The sequence below is a fragment of the Danaus plexippus genome, unplaced genomic scaffold, assembly GCF_018135715.1.
Source record: "Danaus plexippus unplaced genomic scaffold, MEX_DaPlex mxdp_38, whole genome shotgun sequence".
NCBI classification, from domain to species: domain Eukaryota; kingdom Metazoa; phylum Arthropoda; class Insecta; order Lepidoptera; family Nymphalidae; genus Danaus; species Danaus plexippus.
This window is the reverse complement of record NW_026869859.1, coordinates 226,146-244,412: the sequence shown is the minus strand read 5'-3', so window position 1 is coordinate 244,412 and position 18,267 is coordinate 226,146. Positions and strand designations below refer to the sequence as shown.

The 18,267-nt window shown below is 62.3% G+C and overlaps 1 protein-coding gene across 1 annotated transcript; it reads right to left on the bottom strand.

The window, feature by feature from the left end:
* Positions 1 to 16,758: 16,758 nt before the first annotated feature.
* On the bottom strand, positions 16,759 to 17,136 carry LOC133320593 (DNA-binding protein HEXBP-like). The gene has a single exon (XM_061529243.1). The coding sequence runs from the start codon at positions 17,134 to 17,136 to the stop codon at positions 16,759 to 16,761; it is 378 nt and encodes a 125-aa protein (XP_061385227.1).
* Between the last annotated feature and the right edge of the window lie 1,131 nt (positions 17,137 to 18,267).

Below are 18,267 nucleotides of genomic sequence, written 5' to 3'. Positions count from 1 at the left end.
AGTTTGTAAGTCCGGTCTCGACGCGGTAAGGTGCGCCGAGCCCGGCCTACTCGTCAAAGCCGAATCGTTATGCAGATCAGAATCCGTTAAAACATTGCCAAGTTCGTAGGTTTCCGTTACCTCTCCTCCCATCGCACTGTTGGCACCCCCCGTATACGCGGGCCGATCCCCCGCCGAAGCGGGAGTGTGGGATTCCCCAGCATTAATGCCGGGACCCACCCGGGGACTATTTTTGACAATACGACTTTCCATTCTGTTTTTGACCCTTTGAGGTAGGGCCAGACCTGGTGCCCTTGGGACGAGCCGCCTGCTCGCCATGCATCCCAAGGCCGGGCACCAGAATCAAAGATTAGGGGCCGTATAAGCCCATCCATCACCATTCATCCATCACACATTCACAAGCCTTTCATTCTATGGGCTGTTCCCCCAGCCCGGACCGAGACCCCAAATCGAGGTCAAAGTCCCCCTCCCCGTGACTGAATGCACCGGAAAAGCCGGTGGGCGATGGGGTCGTCTTGTCCCGACGCCGAAAGCGAGGGGAAACCTTTTTTTTTTTTTGTTGACGGGGGGAAATCTTCGTAAGACTTCGGGCCGCGTGGGGGACGCGACCGGGGCATGTGGGATTCTTACCCACTAAAACCCCCGATGTCCTCTTTCTGCGCTATCGCGGGGGACGTGGGAACTGTTTAACTACCACGACCCCGCAGCGCTTGCCTCTCCCGGCTTCGTCCGAGCTTTGCTCTGCCCAGTGCGGCGGCTTGGTGACGTGCCGCGACTTGCATCTCCGAGAGCTCCCCGGACATTGGGGAGCTTGCTTCTCGGGCCCTCTTGATGTGAGCGGCGATCCCCCAATCGCCGTCCACGGGCTAGGCATCCAATTCCATGGCAGGCGGGGCGGAAACCGCTCCTCCTCCGCCATTGGCCTTGGGCTTTTTAGGCTGGGCCTTCCTTGGCGTCCTTCGCGTCGTTGCTGCTGTCGTGCCGGGGGGAGACGGCCTTGCGACGCAGCCGCTTGCCCCCAGCACGTGTGCCCTCTCTGATTTGCCGGCAGCCTCGCACAGGAAGCAGTTTGGCGCTGCTTCGCACTCGGCCGCCTTGTGACCCGAAGTCCCGCACCGGAAACATGTCCGGCTACGGTCCTCCGGGTGCCGGCACTTCGCCGCCACGTGGCCGGTGTCAAGGCAACGGAAGCAGCGCTTAGGCCTCGCGGCCAGCAGCACCACCCTCGCCGACACCCAGCCGACCATCAGCCGCCCGGAGCTGGTGAGCTTTTTGGCGGCTGCGACCGGGACGCGCATCCATACGGACGCGTCTTCCCGTGGCCCGACCACCAGTTTACCCGCCCGAATATCCCCGACCGAGCACCCTCCTTCCTTTGCGACCGCTTGGATGACGTCGGCGGTCGCTACGGATTCGTCCAGCCCGGCGATGCGGATCTCCGCACTCCGAACCGGACGGGCGACTTTCACGACGTCTGAGGGCAGGACGGACCTCAGCCGCTCAGCGAAGGCGTCCGCCTTTTCCTGCGCTCCCTCACCGTCGATGGTGAGGACGCGCGCACCAGTTTCGGCTAATCGGAAACCGAGCCTGGGGATGCCGAGTTCCCCCAGGTCGATCGCCGCCTTAGCTTGCGTCAAGAGGCTGACATATGTCACACCTCTCTTCGCGGCGTCCGCTGTCAAAGTGAGCGTGATCGCCGCGGTGGTAGGTGAGCGGAGCTTCACCTTTTTCCTCTTCTTCTTGTGTTTCGGGGTGGCTTTGGCTGGAGTAGCCACCCCTTTCTTCTTCTTCTTATCCGCCTTTCGTGGCCCGGCTACAGTGTGCGGGCCCCCAGCGGGAGAGGCACTTCTTGTGGCCCCTTCTTTCTGCTGCGCCGCCTCTTGAGCAGCCATTGATGGCCGCTTCGATTTTCGTCTCCGGTCGGTTGGCGCAAGCGGTCTCGTTGTGGCGGTAGCGGAGCTCGGTGTGTCCGCCGCCACATCCGCGTAAGTCGGGCGAGCTGTTGCCTCTGGGAGGGCGGGCTTCAAGCCCTTCTTCTTCGGTGCCTCGGCAACCGATGCACCGATTTTCTCCGCCGCAATTGGTGGGCGTTGTCGAGGCTCTGGCAGAAGGCGGTCCTCGATCCCCGCCAGTCTGGCATTCAGCGTTGTGCTGAAAGCCTCCAGATTCCTCCGCGACACCTCCTCTATGAGCTGGCGCATGTCCTTCTCGCCAGGACGATAGGCCTGTCGGCGCAACTCCTCCATCTCTCGGCGCAGTTCCGCCACCTGTGCGAGGAGTCGCGCATTTTGTGCCTCCAGCCTCTCCATCTCATCGGACATGTTGCGCCCTCTCATCTCCGAGACGGCCACCCTTATGTTGGCTACCGCCTCTTTTAGGCATCGCGTGAAGGTCCCCTTGAGGTTTTTTGACCTCGTGGCGACCAAGACTATGGCCTCCAACGAGGCCTCTACACCATCTGTCAGAGCAGCGGAGGTCTGGTCTGACGCGTCCTCTTTTCTTATAGGAGCAGGGACGGGGCTTGCGCTCTTTGATTGGCGCCTCTCCTGAGCCCGTCTCACGATCTCGGCCACGTCCTTCTCGGCCTGGAGTCGTAAGGCCTCCTCTTTCGCCTTCTTGTATTCGGCCTGGGCCTTTGCTAGGCCAATGTACTGGCCGGGCATTGGCGGCCGGCTGCGTCCCTTTTTGGGAGTGGGTGCGGCCCTCTTGCTAAGGGCGGGCACCCCGTCATCATCGGGTTTCCTCTTTCGAGGTTTGTCAATTCCGGTTATTGACCCCCCGGACTCTAGCGACATAGCGCTGTAGGCCGAAGAGTCGGAGAGGTCATCGTCACTGTCTCTTCCGTCCAGTCCCGCTGGAAGCCGCGTGAGCAGTACGCGCGGAATGCGCGACGCGGCCACGAGCCTCAACTCGCACTCGACCTGATTACGAGCGGAGTCCTCGCCTAGTTGTAGGTCTGGTCTCGATGCGGTAAGGTGCACCGAGCCCGTCCCTCTCGTCAGATCCGAATCGCTTTGCAGATCGGTGTCCTTCAAAACATTGCCAGGGTCGTTGGTTTTCTTCGTCTCTCCTCTCACAACTTGTGGCCACCCCGTATACGTAGGCCGACCTCCCACCGATGTGGGAGTGTGGGATTCCCCGGCATCAATGCCGGGACCCACCCGGGGACTTTTTTGCAAATTGCGACTCTCCATTTGTTTTTGGCCCTTTGAGGTAGGGCCAAACCTGGTGCCCTTGGGACGAGCCGCCTGCTCGCCATGCATCCCAAGGCCGGGCACCAGAACCAAAGATTAGGGGCCGTATAAGCCCATCCATCACCATTCATCCATCACACATTCACAAGCCTTTCATTCTATGGGCTGTTCCCCCAGCCCGGACCGAGACCCCAAAACGAGGTCAAGGTCCCCCTCCCCGTGACTGACTGCACCGGAAAAGCCGGTGGGCGATGGGGTCGTCACGTCCCGACGCCGAGAACCCAACCTAACCTTTTTTTTTTTTTTTGTTGACGGGGGGAAATCTTCGTAAGACTTCCGGCTGCGTGGGGGACGCGACCGGGGCATGTGGGATTCTTACCCACTAAAACCCCCGATGTCCTCTTTCTGCGCTATCGCGGAGGACGTGGGAACCGTTTAACTACCACGACCCCGCAGCGCTTGCCTCTCCCGGCTTCGTCCGGGCTTGGCTCTGCCCAGTGCGGCGGCTTGGTGACGTGCCGCCGCTTGCCTCTCCGAGAGCTCCCCGGACATTGGGGAGCTTGCTTCTCGGGCCCTCTTGATGTGAGCGGCGATCCCCCGATCGCCGCCCACGGGCTAGGCGTCCAATTCCATGGCAGGCGGGGCGAGAACCGCTCCTCCTCCGCCATTGGCCTTGGGCTTTTTAGGCCGGGCCATCCTTGGTGCCCTTCGCGTCTTTGTTGCTTTCGTGCCGGGGAGAGACGGCCTTGCGATGCAGCCGCTTGCCCCCAGCACGTGTGCCCTCTCTGCTTTGCCAGCAGCCTCGCACAAGAGGCAGTTTGGCGCTGCCTCGCACTCGGCCGCCTTGTGACCCGAAGTCCCGCACCGGAAACATCTCCGGCTACGGTCCTCCGGGTGCTGGCACTTCACCGCCACGTGGCCGGTGTCAAGGCAGCGGAAGCAGCGCTTAGGCCTCGCGGCCAGCAGCACCACCCTCGCCGACACCCAGCCGACCATCAGCCGCCCGGAGCTGCTGAGCTTCTTGGCGGCTGCGACCGGGACGCGCATCCATACGGACGCGTCGCCCCGTGGCCCGACCACCAGTTTACCCGCCCGAATGTCCCCAACCGAGCACCCTCCTTCCTTTGCGACCGCTTGGATGACGTCGGCGGTCGCTACGGATTCGTCCAGCCCGGTGATGCGGATCTCCGCACTCCGAACCGGACGGGCGACTTTCACGACGTCTGAGGGCAGGACGGACCTCAGCCGCTCAGCGAAGGCGTCCGCCTTTTCCTGCGCTCCCTCACCGTCGATGGTGAGGACGCGCGCACCAGTTTCGGCTAAGCGGAAACCGAGCCTGGGGATGCCGAGTTCCCCCAAGTCGATCGCCGCCTTAGCCTGCGTCAGCAAGCCGACATATGTCACCCCTTTCTCCGCGGCGTCCGCTGCTAAGGTGAGCGTGACTGCCGCGGTGGTCGGTGAACGAAGCTTCACCTTCCTCTTCTTCTTTTTCTTCTTCTTTGGGGTGGCTTTAGCTGGAGTAGCCACCCCCTTCTTCTTGCTCGCCTTTCGTGACCCGTCTGTAATGTGCGGGCCTTCGGCGGTAGAGGGACTGGATGTGGCCCCTTCATTTCTCTGCGCCGCCTCTTGAGCAGCCAATGATGGCTGCTTTGTTTGATGTCGCCTCCTGGCCGGCGCAGGGCGGGCCGCTTTCACGGCTGCAGCGGTTGTTGTAACCGCAGCGATGTCTGCATATGTGGGGGCAGCCGTCACCTTTTGGGGCTCTGGGCCCTTCCGCTTCGGTGCCTCTATGGCACCTGTTACTTCTACGGCCAGAGCAGGCCGTCTTCGAGGCTCCGGCAGAAGGCGGTCCTCAATGCCGGCCAGCCTGGCGTCCAGCATTGTGCCGAGGGTCTGGAGGTTTTTTCTCGAAACCTCGTCCATCAGCTGGCGAATTTCTTTTTCGGCCGGGCGGTAGGCCTGTCGGCGCAACTCCTCCATCTCTCGGCGCAGGTCCGCCACCTGTGCGAGGAGTTGCGTATTTTGCGCCTCCAACCGCTTGATCTCCTCCGAAGAGGAGCGCTCCCTCAACTCCGAGACGGCCGTCCTTATATTGACGACCGCCTCTTTGAGGCATTTTGTGAAGGTGCCCTTCAAATTTCCTGACCTCGTGGCGACCATCAGAATGTTCGCCAACGAGGCCTCGACACTTTTAGTCAGAGCGGCATTGGTTTGCGCTGACACATTCTCAATTGTAGCAGCGTTCGGTACAGGGCTTGCGCTCCTTGACGCGCTTCTCTCTTTCGCTCTCTTAACTATTTCGGCCACATCCTTCTCGGCCTGAAGCCGAAGGGCCTCCTCCTTCGCCTTGTTGTAGACAGCTTGGGCCGTCGCGAGGCCGACATACTGGCCAGGCATTGGTGGCCGCCTACGTCCCTTTTTAGAAGTGGGTGCCGCCCCTCTGCTCAAGGCGTGCATCCCGTCACTTTCTGTTTTCCTCTTGCGAGGCCTGTCTGCTCCGGTCATTGATGACCTTCCGGACTCCAGCGACATAGCGCTGAAGGCCGAGGAGTCAGAGAGATCGTCGTCACTATCTCTATCACTTCTGTCCAGTCCGGTTGGTAGCCGTGTGAGCAGAACGCGCGGAATGCGCGACGCGGCTCCGAGGCCCAACTCGCGCTCAAACTGATTGCGAGCGTTGGTCTCTTCGACATCGCTTACAGGGTCCGGTCTCGACACGGTAAGGTGCGCCGAGCCCGGCCTAATGCCCAAAGCCGAAACGTTTTGCAAGTCGGAATCCGTTGTCATATTGCCATGGTCGTTACTTCTCCTCTCTTCTTCTCCTCCGATCGTATTGGTGGCACCCCCCGTATACATGGGCCGACCCCCCGCCGAAGCGGGAGTGTGGGATTCCCCGGCAATAATACCGGGACCCACCCGGGGACTATTTTTCTCAACACGATTTTCCATTTTTTGTTTTGACCCTTTGAGGTAGGGCCAGACCTGGTGCCCTTGGGACGAGCCGCCTGCTCGCCATGCATCCCAAGGCCGGGCACCAGAACCAAAGATTAGGGGCCGTATAAGCCCATCCATCAGCATTCATCCATCACACATTCACAAGCCTTTCATTCTACGGGCTGTTCCCCCAGCCCGGACCGAGACCCCAAAACGAGGTCAAGGTCCCCCTCCCCGTGACTGACTGCACCGGAAAAGCCGGTGGGCGATGGGGTCGTCACGTCCCGACGCCGAAACCCAACCTAACCTAACCTAACCTTTTTTTTTTGTTGACGGGGGGAAATCTTCGTAAGACTTCCGGCCGCGTGGGGGACGCGACCGGGGCATGTGGGATTCTTACCCACTAAAACCCCCCGATGTCCTCTTCCTGCGCTATCGCGGGGGACGTGGGAACTGTTTAACTACCACGACCCCGCAGCGCTTGCCTCTCCCGGCTTCGTCCGGGCTTGGCTCTGCCCAGTGCGGCGGCTTGGTGACATGCCGCCGCTTGCCACTCCGAGAGCTCCCCGGACATTGGGGAGCTTGCTTCTCGGGCCCTCTTGATGTGAGCGGCGATCCCCCGATCGCCACCCACGGGCTAGGCGTCCAATTCCATGGCAGGCGGGGCGGGAACCGCCCCTCCTCCGCCATTGGCCTTGGGCTTTTTAGTCCGGGCCTTCCTTGGCGCCCTTCTCGATTCGGCTGTCGTGCCGGGGAGAGACGGCCTTGCAACGCAGCCGCTTGCCCCCAGCACGTGTGCCCTCTCTGTTTTGCCGGCAGCCTCGCACACGAAGCAGTTTGGCGCTGCCTCGCACTCAGCCGCCTTGTGACCCGAAGTCCCGCACCGGAAACATCTCCGGCTACGGTCCTCCGGGTGCTGGCACTTCGCCGCCACGTGGCCGGTGTCAAAACAGCGGAAGCAGCGCCTAGGCCTCGCGGCCAGCAGCACCACCCTCGCCGACACCCAGCCGACCATCAGCCGCCCGGAGCTGGTGAGCTTCTTGGCGGCTGCGACCGGGACGCGCATCCATAGGGACGCATCGCCCCGTGGCCCGACCACCAGTTTACCCGCCCGAATGTCCCCGACCGAGCACCCTCCTTCCTTTGCGACCGCTTGGATGACGTCGGCGGTCGCTACGGATTCGTCCAGCCCGGCGATGCGGATCTCCGCACTCCGAACCGGGCGGGCGACTTTCACTACGTCTGAGGGCAGGACGGACCTCAGCCGCTCAGCGAAGGCGTCCGCCTTTTCCTGCGCTCCCTCACCGTCGATGGTGAGGACGCGCGCACCAGTTTCGGCTAATCGGAAACCGAGCCTGGGGATGCCGAGTTCCCCCAGGTCGATTGCCGCCTTAGCCTGCGTCAGCAAGCCGACGTATGTCACCCCCTTCTCCGCGGCGTCCGCTGCTAAGGTGAGCGTGACTGCCGCGGTGGTCGGTGAACGGAGCTTCACCTTCCTCTTCCTCTTTTCTTCTTCTTCTTCGGGGTGGCTTTAGCTGGAGTAGCCACCCCCTCCTTCTTCTTGTCCGCCGCCTTTTGTGGCCCAACTGTAGTGTGAAGGCCCTCGGCGAAAGAGGCACTTTCAGTAGCCCCTTCTTTCCTCTGCGCCGCCTCTTGAGCGGCCATAGATGGCCGCTTCGATTTTCGCCTCTTGTCGGCTAGCGCAGGCGGTGTCGTTGTGACGGCAGCGGAGCTCGGTATGTCCGCCGCCACATCTGCGTAGGTCGGGCGAGCTGTTGCCTTTTGGGGCTTTGAGCTCTTCCTCTTCGACTTCGATCCCTCAACTGGCGACGAATCGATCCTCTCCGCCGCCAGGGGTGGGCGCAGTCGAGGCACCGGCAGAAGGCGGTCCTCGAGCCCGGCCAGTCGTGCATTCAGAACAGTTCCGAAAGACTCAAGACTACTCCGCGACACCTCCTCTACGAGCTGGCGCATGTCTTTCTCGCCCGGGCGATAGGCCTGTCGGCGCAACTCCTCCATCTCTCGGCGCAGTTCCGCCACCTGTGCGAGGAGTCGCGCATTTTGGGCCTCCAGCCTCGCCATCTCTTCCGACATGGTGCGCCCTCTCATCTCCGAGACGGCCACCCTTATGTTGGCTACCGCCTCTTTTAGGCATCGCGTGAAGGTCCCCTTGAGGTTTTTCGACCTCGTGGCGACCAAGACTATGGCCTCCAACGAGGCTTCTACACCATCTGTCAGACCAGCGGAGGTCTGGTCTGACGCGTCCTCTTTTCTTATAGGAGCAGGGACGGGGCTTGCGCTCTTTGATTGGCGCCTCTCCTGAGCCCGTCTCACGATCTCAGCCACGTCCTTCTCAGCCTGGAGTCGTAAGGCCTCCTCTTTCGCCTTCTTGTATTCGGCCTGGGCCTTTGCTAGGCCGATGTACTGGCCGGGCATTGGCGGCCGGCTGCGTCCCTTCTTAGGAGTGGGTGCCGCCCCCTTGCTGAGGGCGGGCACCCCGTCGTCATCTGGTTTCCTCTTGCGAGGTTTCTCCGTTCCGGTGTTGGACTCCCCGGACTCCAGTGACATAACACTGTAGACCGAGGAGTCGGAGAGGTCATCATCGCTGTCTCTCTCCCTGTCAAATCCGGTTGGTAGCCGCGTGAGCAGTACGCGTGGTATGCGTGTCGCAGCCCCAAGCCTCACCTCGCGTTCGAGTTGAACGCTAGCGAGGTCCTCCTCATCAGTTTGTAAGTCCGGTCTCGACGCGGTAAGGTGCGCCGAGCCCGGCCTACTCGTCAAAGCCGAATCGTTATGCAGATCAGAATCCGTTAAAACATTGCCAAGTTCGTAGGTTTCCGTAACCTCTCCTCCCATCGCACTGTTGGCACCCCCCGTATACGCGGGCCGATCCCCCGCCGAAGCGGGAGTGTGGGATTCCCCAGCATTAATGCCGGGACCCACCCGGGGACTATTTTTGACAATACGACTTTCCATTTTGTTTTTGACCCTTTGAGGTAGGGCCAGACCTGGTGCCCTTGGGACGAGCCGCCTGCTCGCCATGCATCCCAAGGCCGGGCACCAGAACCAAAGATTAGGGGCCGTATAAGCCCATCCATCACCATTCATCCATCACACATTCACAAGCCTTTCATTCTATGGGCTGTTCCCCCAGCCCGGACCAAGACCCCAAAACGAGGTCAAGATCCCCCTCCCCGTGACTGACTGCACCGGAAAAGCCGGTGGGCGATGGGGTCGTCACGTCCCGACGCCGAACCTAACCTTTTTTTTTTTTTTTTTTTTTTTTTTGTTGACGGGGGGAAATCTTCGTAAGACTTCCGGCCGCGTGGGGGACGCGACCGGGGCATGTGGGATTCTTACCCACTAAAACCCCCCGATGTCCTCTTTCTGCGCTATCGCGGGGGACGTGGGAACTGTTTAACTACCACGACCCCGCAGCGCTTGCCTCTCCCGGCTTCGTCCGAGCTTGGCTCCGCCCAGTGCGGCGGCTTGGTAACGTGCCGCCGCTTGCCTCTCCGAGAGCTCCCGGACATTGGGGAGCTTGCTTCTCGGGCCTTCTTGATGTGAGCGGCGATCCCCCGATCGCCGTCCACGGGCTAGGCATCCAATTCCATGGCAGGCGGGGCGGAAACCGCTCCTCCTCCGCCATTGGCCTTGGGCTTTTTAGGCCGGGCCTTCCTTGGCGCCCTTCGCGTCGCTGCTACTGTCGTGCCGGGGGGAGACGGCCTTGCGACGCAGCCGCTTGCCCCCAGCACGTGTGCCCTCTCTGATTTGCCGGCAGCCTCGCACAGGAAGCAGTTTGGCGCTGCTTCGCACTCGGCCGCCTTGTGACCCGAAGTCCCGCACCGGAAACATGTCCGGCTACGGTCCTCCGGGTGCCGGCACTTCGCCGCCACGTGGCCGGTGTCAAGGCAACGGAAGCAGCGCTTAGGCCTCGCGGCCAGCAGCACCACCCTCGCCGACACCCAGCCGACCATCAGCCGCCCGGAGCTGGTGAGCTTTTTGGCGGCTGCGACCGGGACGCGCATCCATACGGACGCGTCTCCCCGTGGCCCGACCACCAGTTTACCCGCCTGAATATCCCCGACCGAGCACCCTCCTTCCTTTGCGACCGCTTGGATGACGTCGGCGGTCGCTACGGATTCGTCCAGCCCGGCGATGCGGATCTCCGCACTCCGAACCGGGCGGGCGACTTTTACTACCTCCGCAGGCAGGACAGTCCTGAGCCTTTCGGCGAAGGCATCTGCCTTTTCTTGCGCTCCCTCACCATCGATGGTGAGGACGCGCGCTCCGGTTTCAGCTAGGCGGAAACCGAGCCTGGGGATGCCGAGTTCCCCCAGGTCGATCGCCGCCTTAGCTTGCGTCAAGAGGCTGACATATGTCACACCTCTCTTCGCGGCGTCTGCTGCCAAAGTGAGCGTGATCGCCGCGGTGGTAGGTGAGCGGAGCTTCACCTTTTTCCTCTTCTTCTTCTGTTTCGGGGTGGCTTTGGCTGGAGTGGCCACCCCTTTCTTCTTCTTCTTATCCGCCTTTCGTGGTCCGGCTACAGTGTGCGGGCCCCCAGCGGGAGAGGCACTTCTTGTGGCCCCTTCTTTCTGCTGCGCCGCCTCTTGAGCAGCCATTGATGGCCGCTTCGATTTTCGTCTCCGGTCGGTTACGCCGAACCTAACCTTTTTTTTTTTTTTTTTTTTTGATGACGCAGGGAAACTCTTTTTACGAGCCGTCTCACCGGCCTTGGTGGGGCCGGAGAGGATGTGTGAGACTCGACCTGGGCAGGTCCCTACTCACTAAAACCACTGCGAAAGCCATCGGCCGCTATGTTGGTGCACCCCGGATCTGTCAGCGACAAGGCACACCAGCGACTGGCCGGTCCTGGCAAAGACCGGACTTACTCCCTCGGAGAAAGGAGGCGATCCCGGCAATTAGGATCGCCCCGACGACGCCGGGCTTTCACAGGAGCCGGGTTACCAGCCCGACCCCAACCCGTAGTGGAGGGGCGCTATTGGAGGCGTTGCGAATATCGCCTCCGGCGCGCCCCCCCCCGTCGTCTGCGGAGGGAGGGTGCATCAGCCGCAACCTCCCGTTCCCGCTCAGATGCCTCCTTCGTGGACATGACCGTCTCACAGAAGGAGGACACCGCCATCCAGGACCTGTCACTCTCGAGCATCTTCTCCGCGACACTCGAAAGCGACAAGTCCACTCCGCCGAGTGCCGCCACAAGGTCTTGGCGCTGCGCAGCCCATCTCGGGCACACCTCGAGGGTGTGCTGGGCTGAGTCCACCGCAGCGCCGCACTCATGGCAGCCTCCTTCCGGCTCTCTCCTGGCCACCCGACACAAGTAGTCACCGAAGCAGCCGTGCCCGGTGAAAACCTGCGTCAGACGGAAAGTGAGGGGCTTGCGTTTCCGCCTCATCCAACGCTCTAGGACCGGCCGGAGCGCAGCCGTTGTACGTTTACCGTACGGCTGGCCCGCCAGGTCCTCCCCCCACTCCCGCATAAGGCGAGACTCCCCCTGCCGGCGAACCGCCCGGATCTCCTCTGTCGAAGGGTTCTCTCCGAGAGCCCTCCTACCCGAGACGTAGGAGAACACCTCGGCGAGAACCGACGCCACAAGATCCCAAGGCGGATCGCCGGCAAGAGCCGTCGCTGCGGCCCAGGAGACCGTACGGTACCCCCTAACCACCCTCACCGCGGGCGCCCTTTGCGCCGAGCGCAGAAGGGCCTTGACCCCGCGGCTCATCGGGCGATCAGCCCAAACGGGAGCACCGTACGTGGCTATACTCCGACAGACCCCAGAGTATAGCCGCCTGCAAGCTGCGCTGGGACCTCCGAGGTTCGGGAGGAATTTCCCCAGCGCACCTGCCGTCCTCCTGACCTTCAGCCCCAACTCTCTGAAATGGGGCACGAAGGTCCACCCTCCGTCAAGGGTGAGCCCCAGATATTTCATGGTAGGGCTCACCCTGACCCTCCCTCCTCCTATGAGGAGGGTGGCACCCGGCGGGGGTCCTTTCCGCCCAGTCCCGCGGAAGAGGAGGGCTTCGGTCTTGTCGATTCTGACCCGAAGCCCCAACCTCTCTATGCGGCTGACCACGAGCTCAGTTCCGACCTCGGCCAGCCGCGCCGCCTCCTTGTAGCTCCGTCCCCGGGATAAGACGAGGGTGTCATCAGCGTAGCATATGACACCCATCCCGGGGAGGAGGCGGCTCCGCAGGACCCAGTCATACCCGACGTTCCATAGGACAGGTCCCAATACCGAACCCTGTGGAACGCCGTTGTCGACTGTCCACCACTCTATGGACCCCCTCCGGTTCTCGACTGCCACCCTCCTCTGGGAGAGGTAGCTGCTTAACAGCCTCCTCAGATACAGGGGCACTCCGAAGTATACGAGTGCCGCCTGTATCACGCTGTGTGGGAGGCTGTTGAAGGCGTTGGCGATGTCCAGCGACACCGCCAACACTACCTCTCCTCTGCGTTCCGCCTCTTCCGTCACTGCCCTCAGGCGTTTGAGGGCATCAACGGTCGACCGGTGGACTCGGAACCCGAACTGGGACTCTGAAAGTCCCGGTCCCGAGCCTTCCTCCAGGTGCCGAACGAGACGGGTGGCTATAATCTTCTCAAAAGCCTTCCCCGCCTCGTTCAGCACAACCACCGGTCGCACCGCAGAAGCCGAGTCCGGAGGCCGGCTGCCTTTCGGAAGTAGGCATAGCCGGCCTTCCTTCCAGGCCCTCGGGAACTGCTCGGACCTCAGACAGAGGTCGAACAGCTCCCTGAGGGCTTCTCCGAGGTGCACCAGGGAGAGAGCCAGAACCCTCCCGTGCACCCCGTCCGGACCCGGTGCGCTCTTCTTACTCTGGAGGCGAGCCAAAATCGCCTCCATTTCAGACTCCGTGACGGTGGGCGGAACGCGGTCGCCCACTTCCAGCGTCTGCCGAGCCATTCTGGGGGGAGTGAATCCCGCCGGGGCGTCGGGGAAGAGTTCCCCGACGATCCCTCTCAGAACAGCCGGCTGGAGCACCTCCGTGATGGGGGCCGACTGGGCGCAGATTTTGTTCCGCGCCCGCTTGTACGGTCGGCCCCAGGGGTCTCGATCGAGCCCCTCCACCAGCTCCAGCCAGGCTGCCTCCTTGGCTCGGCAGATGGCCTGCTGCAGGATCAACTTTTTCGCCACGTAGACCCTGTACAGCCGGCCATCACGCTCCTCGTCCTGGGGTCGGCGTCGCCTGCTGCGGGTGTATGCCCTCCTGGCCCCATTGCAGGCGACCCGGAGGTCGGAAATGTGGTCCGACCACCAGTATACCGCACCCCGTGGGGGTGGACGTCCAACGGGGGCATCGCCGCTCTGCAGACGTTATGGAGTACGTCCCCAAAGCGACTAGCCCCCTCGTCCACCCCCAACTCCGCACTCCCCGGGAGACTCCAGCGGCCGACAACGGCCGCTTCCTCAGCCAGTTCCCGGTTGAGCCTTGATAGGGCCCAACGCGGAAACCGACTTCTCTCCCGGGACGACGAGGAACTCGACGCTGGACTCCGGCGACCGGCAGGAGTGGCAGACACTTCGAACCGTATGTAGCGGTGGTCCGAAAGCGTCTCCACTCCTGCCTCAACCCTCCACCCCTCCACTCTGCGTGCGATGGTCGGAGTGGCGAACGAGACGTCCACCACTGAACCTCCCGACCGTCGCACGCACGTCTGAACTGTCCCCGTGTTCAGTAGGGACAGTCCGGCAGTTAGCGCCCATTCCTCTAGCTCCCTTCCTCTGGGTGTTGTGAGGGGGTTTCCCCACGCCGTGGACTTGGCGTTGAGGTCCCCCATCACAACCACCTGGAGAGGCGCTAACTGCCCTACCACCGGCCCGAGAGAGTCGAGAAATCTCTCAAAGGCCGGCAGGTCACGGTTCGGAGAGAAATATACCCCGACTATGGCAATCTCCCCCCGAACCGCCGCCACATACCCGTGGCCCCTCGCCTTGACTGCGAGGGGGGGCACGGCGCCCGGCCGCGTGACGATCGCCACGGAGCCGCCCGTGTCTCCCGCCCAATGAGGTTGGGCAGGGACATAGTACGGCTCCGCTATGACCGCCACGTCAACGGCCCACTCCACCATGGACTGCAGGAAGAGGTCCTGAGCCCCGGCGGCGTGGTTCCCGTTGGCCTGCAGGAAACTGAGATGTCCGGCCATTATTCGGACATCTCAGCTCCCGACGCCTGCCTCGAAACCCCCGCCCTTTGTGGCTGGGCCGGAAGTTTCCCACGGGTGGACGGGGGGCGGCACGAATGACCCCCCATCACATGGTCCGCCGGCTTGCTCGCGTCCGCGCACACAGCGCAGCGCGGTGACGCGGAGCACTGGGCGGACTTGTGGCCCTCCTCGCCGCAACGGTAGCACAAACCGCTGCGGTCTTTAGGACTGGGGCACGCGGCTGCGACGTGCCCCATTCCCAAGCACTTGAAGCAGTGCTTGGGTCGTGCCTCCATGTAGGAAAGCCGCACCTGGCTCCACCCTACCGAGATACCGCCCAGCTGCAGCAGCTTTTTGGCCGCCATAGCCGGCACCTCCAGCAGGGCAGAGCCTGTGCCGCGAAGCCCAGGTCGCACACTGCGCACCCTGACCTGGGCCTCGGTGCAGCCCCCCTCTCGCGCGACTGCGGCTATCAGCCGGTCCGCCGTCGTCGCATCGTTGAGGCCCGTGACCCTCACGTCCGTGAACTTCACGGGCCTCGACACCACCACCTCCTCCGCCAGTGCGGACCTCAGCTTTGCGGCCAAAGCGTCGGCTTTGTCCGCACTGGTGGAGCCGGGCACCTCAATGATGCGGGCCCCTGTTGCCGTTGAACGGATCCTCAGGGGCCCTATGCCCAGCTCCTTGGTGTCTACCTCCTTTTCGGCCCTCAGGAGGACTGAAAGATACGACGCTCCCTTGGCCGCTGCTTCAGGCCGTAACTTTAGCATTACGGCCTGTGAGCGCGGGAGCGTCACTTTTTTAGGGCCCTCCTTAGGGCCCGCCTTCTTCTTTTGCTGTGGCGCCGATGTCTTTGGCACCGGCACCACTTCCTTCTTCTTAGGGGCCTTGCGGCGAACCACCTCCGTCCATCCCGCCTTGGCCCCATTTCCCTCAGCAACCGGGTCGGCCCTACCACTTGATGTGGATGGACCGAATGAGGTCCAGACAACCTCCTTCCCTCCCTTTGCCCTATTGGCCTTCCCTTTGGAAGGCGCAGGGAGGGAAGGGAAATCCGCCTCTGAGATCACCGGCGCCGAAGGCGCCAGTGACGAGGCCGTCTTACCGGCCTCCCTTTGCACCGCCGCACGGCGGATCGCCACTCTGGCGGCCACGGCGACGGCCGAGTTGTCACCCGTCAGGGGAGGACGGATGACCTCTTCCCGCTTGAGCCGGGACTCCAATGCAGCCAGCCGTCCATCCACCAGGTTGCCCACCAACCTGGCGATGTTGGCCTCCATCTCCTGGAACTTGTCCCGACTGCTTTGGCCGTCAGTAGCCGCCTGTACCGCCGCCACCCTTTCCCGGCGCATCTCCTCGAACTGTTGCCGGTGTGCGCGCACTTCTTCTTTGAGGCTCGCATTCTCCCTCTGGAGCCGACCAATGTCAGCTCTGAGACGGCGGGTCTCTTCTGCCTCAGTGCGCGCCACCAGCACGTCGAGGACATCCCTTACGAAGGCGGAGGCCTTCATGATTTTGGAAGAGTACCCCCCTTTCAGGTTGGTACTCTTCCCTACCAGACCCTTGATAAGATCGAGGCTCTTCTCCGCCTCGATCATCATCGCCTCTGCCCCCATCGATCCCAAATCTAAAGGGACCTCCTTTTCCTTCCCCTTTGCCTTCTTTCCCCCGACCCTCTCCTTTCTCAAACTCTTTTCAAGGCAGGAGTCGAAGGCGGACTCCGACTCCTCCTCTTCCCGCTGGCGCAGGTATTTCCGGGCTCTAGCAAGGCCGCCACCGCGGCCCCGCTTTCCCACCATATCCAACCCTCGAACTACGCCACCCCCCGTTTCGGTGTCGGAGCCAGACACCTCCGAAAAGAGGCGCTTGGCACCCAACTCCGATTCTGGGCGCGACGACATTGGGTCGTCAACTCCAAAACACTCATCCATTAAAATGCCCGGCTTTCCCCCCCGGGCAAACCCCCCACCATCATCCTCCCTATCACTCATCTTATCACACCTCAAACAACCAAAAACACACCTCAACACAATCCAAAACACAAAGAAACAGTTGTATCACGACGTCCGTACCCTGCCTCATATAGTTTGTCCTATGCCCCTATACGCCGAACCTAACCTAACCTTTTTTTTTTTTTTTTTTTGTTGACGGGGGGAAATCTTCGTAAGACTTCCGGCCGCGTGGGGGACGCGACCGGGGCATGGGGGATTCTTACCCACTAAAACCCCCCGATGTCCTCTTCCTGCGCTATCGCGGGGGACGTGGGAACTGTTTAACTACCACGACCCCGCAGCGCTTGCCTCTCCCGGCTTCGTCCGGGCTTGGCTCTGCCCAGTGCGGCGGCTTGGTGACATGCCGCCGCTTGCCACTCCGAGAGCTCCCCGGACATTGGGGAGCTTGCTTCTCGGGCCCTCTTGATGTGAGCGGCGATCCCCCGATCGCCACCCACGGGCTAGGCGTCCAATTCCATGGCAGGCGGGGCGGGAACCGCCCCTCCTCCGCCATTGGCCTTGGGCTTTTTAGTCCGGGCCTTCCTTGGCGCCCTTCTCGATTCGGCTGTCGTGCCGGGGAGAGACGGCCTTGCAACGCAGCCGCTTGCCCCCAGCACGTGTGCCCTCTCTGTTTTGCCGGCAGCCTCGCACACGAAGCAGTTTGGCGCTGCCTCGCACTCAGCCGCCTTGTGACCCGAAGTCCCGCACCGGAAACATCTCCGGCTACGGTCCTCCGGGTGCTGGCACTTCGCCGCCACGTGGCCGGTGTCAAAACAGCGGAAGCAGCGCCTAGGCCTCGCGGCCAGCAGCACCACCCTCGCCGACACCCAGCCGACCATCAGCCGCCCGGAGCTGGTGAGCTTCTTGGCGGCTGCGACCGGGACGCGCATCCATAGGGACGCATCGCCCCGTGGCCCGACCACCAGTTTACCCGCCCGAATGTCCCCGACCGAGCACCTCCTTCCTTTGCGACCGCTTGGATGACGTCGGCGGTCGCTACGGATTCGTCCAGCCCGGCGATGCGGATCTCCGCACTCCGAACCGGGCGGGCGACTTTCACTACGTCTGAGGGCAGGACGGACCTCAGCCGCTCAGCGAAGGCGTCCGCCTTTTCCTGCGCTCCCTCACCGTCGATGGTGAGGACGCGCGCACCAGTTTCGGCTAATCGGAAACCGAGCCTGGGGATGCCGAGTTCCCCCAGGTCGATTGCCGCCTTAGCCTGCGTCAGCAAGCCGACGTATGTCACCCCCTTCTCCGCGGCGTCCGCTGCTAAGGTGAGCGTGACTGCCGCGGTGGTCGGTGAACGGAGCTTCACCTTCCTCTTCCTCTTTTTCTTCTTCTTCTTCGGGGTGGCTTTAGCTGGAGTAGCCATCCCCTCCTTCTTCTTGTCCGCCGCCTTTTGTGGCCCAACTGTAGTGTGAAGGCCCTCGGCGAAAGAGGCACTTTCAGTAGCCCCTTCTTTCCTCTGCGCCGCCTCTTGAGCGGCCATAGATGGCCGCTTCGATTTTCGCCTCTTGTCGGCTAGCGCAGGCGGTGTCGTTGTGACGGCAGCGGAGCTCGGTATGTCCGCCGCCACATCTGCGTAGGTCGGGCGAGCTGTTGCCTTTTGGGGCTTTGAGCTCTTCCTCTTCGACTTCGATCCCTCAACTGGCGACGAATCGATTCTCCGCCGCCAGGGGTGGGCAACCTTTTTTTTTTTTTGTTGACGGGGGGAAATCTTCGTAAGACTTCCGGCCGCGTGGGGGACGCGACCGGGGCATGTGGGATTCTTACCCACTAAAACCCCCGATGTCCTCTGTCTGCGCTATCGCGGAGGACGTGGGAACTGTTTAACTACCACGACCCCGCAGCGCTTGCCTCTCCCGGCTTCGTCCGGGCTTGGCTCTGCCCAGTGCGGCGGCTTGGTGACGTGCCGCCGCTTGCCTCTCCGAGAGCTCCCCGGACATTGGGGAGCTTGCTTCTCGGGCCCT

What these genes read in the sequence shown, in the direction of transcription:
- LOC133320593 (XM_061529243.1), bottom strand. Translation starts at nt 17,136, where the DNA reads ATGGTCGGCTGGGTGTCGGCGAGGGTGGTGCTGCTGGCCGCGAGGCCT.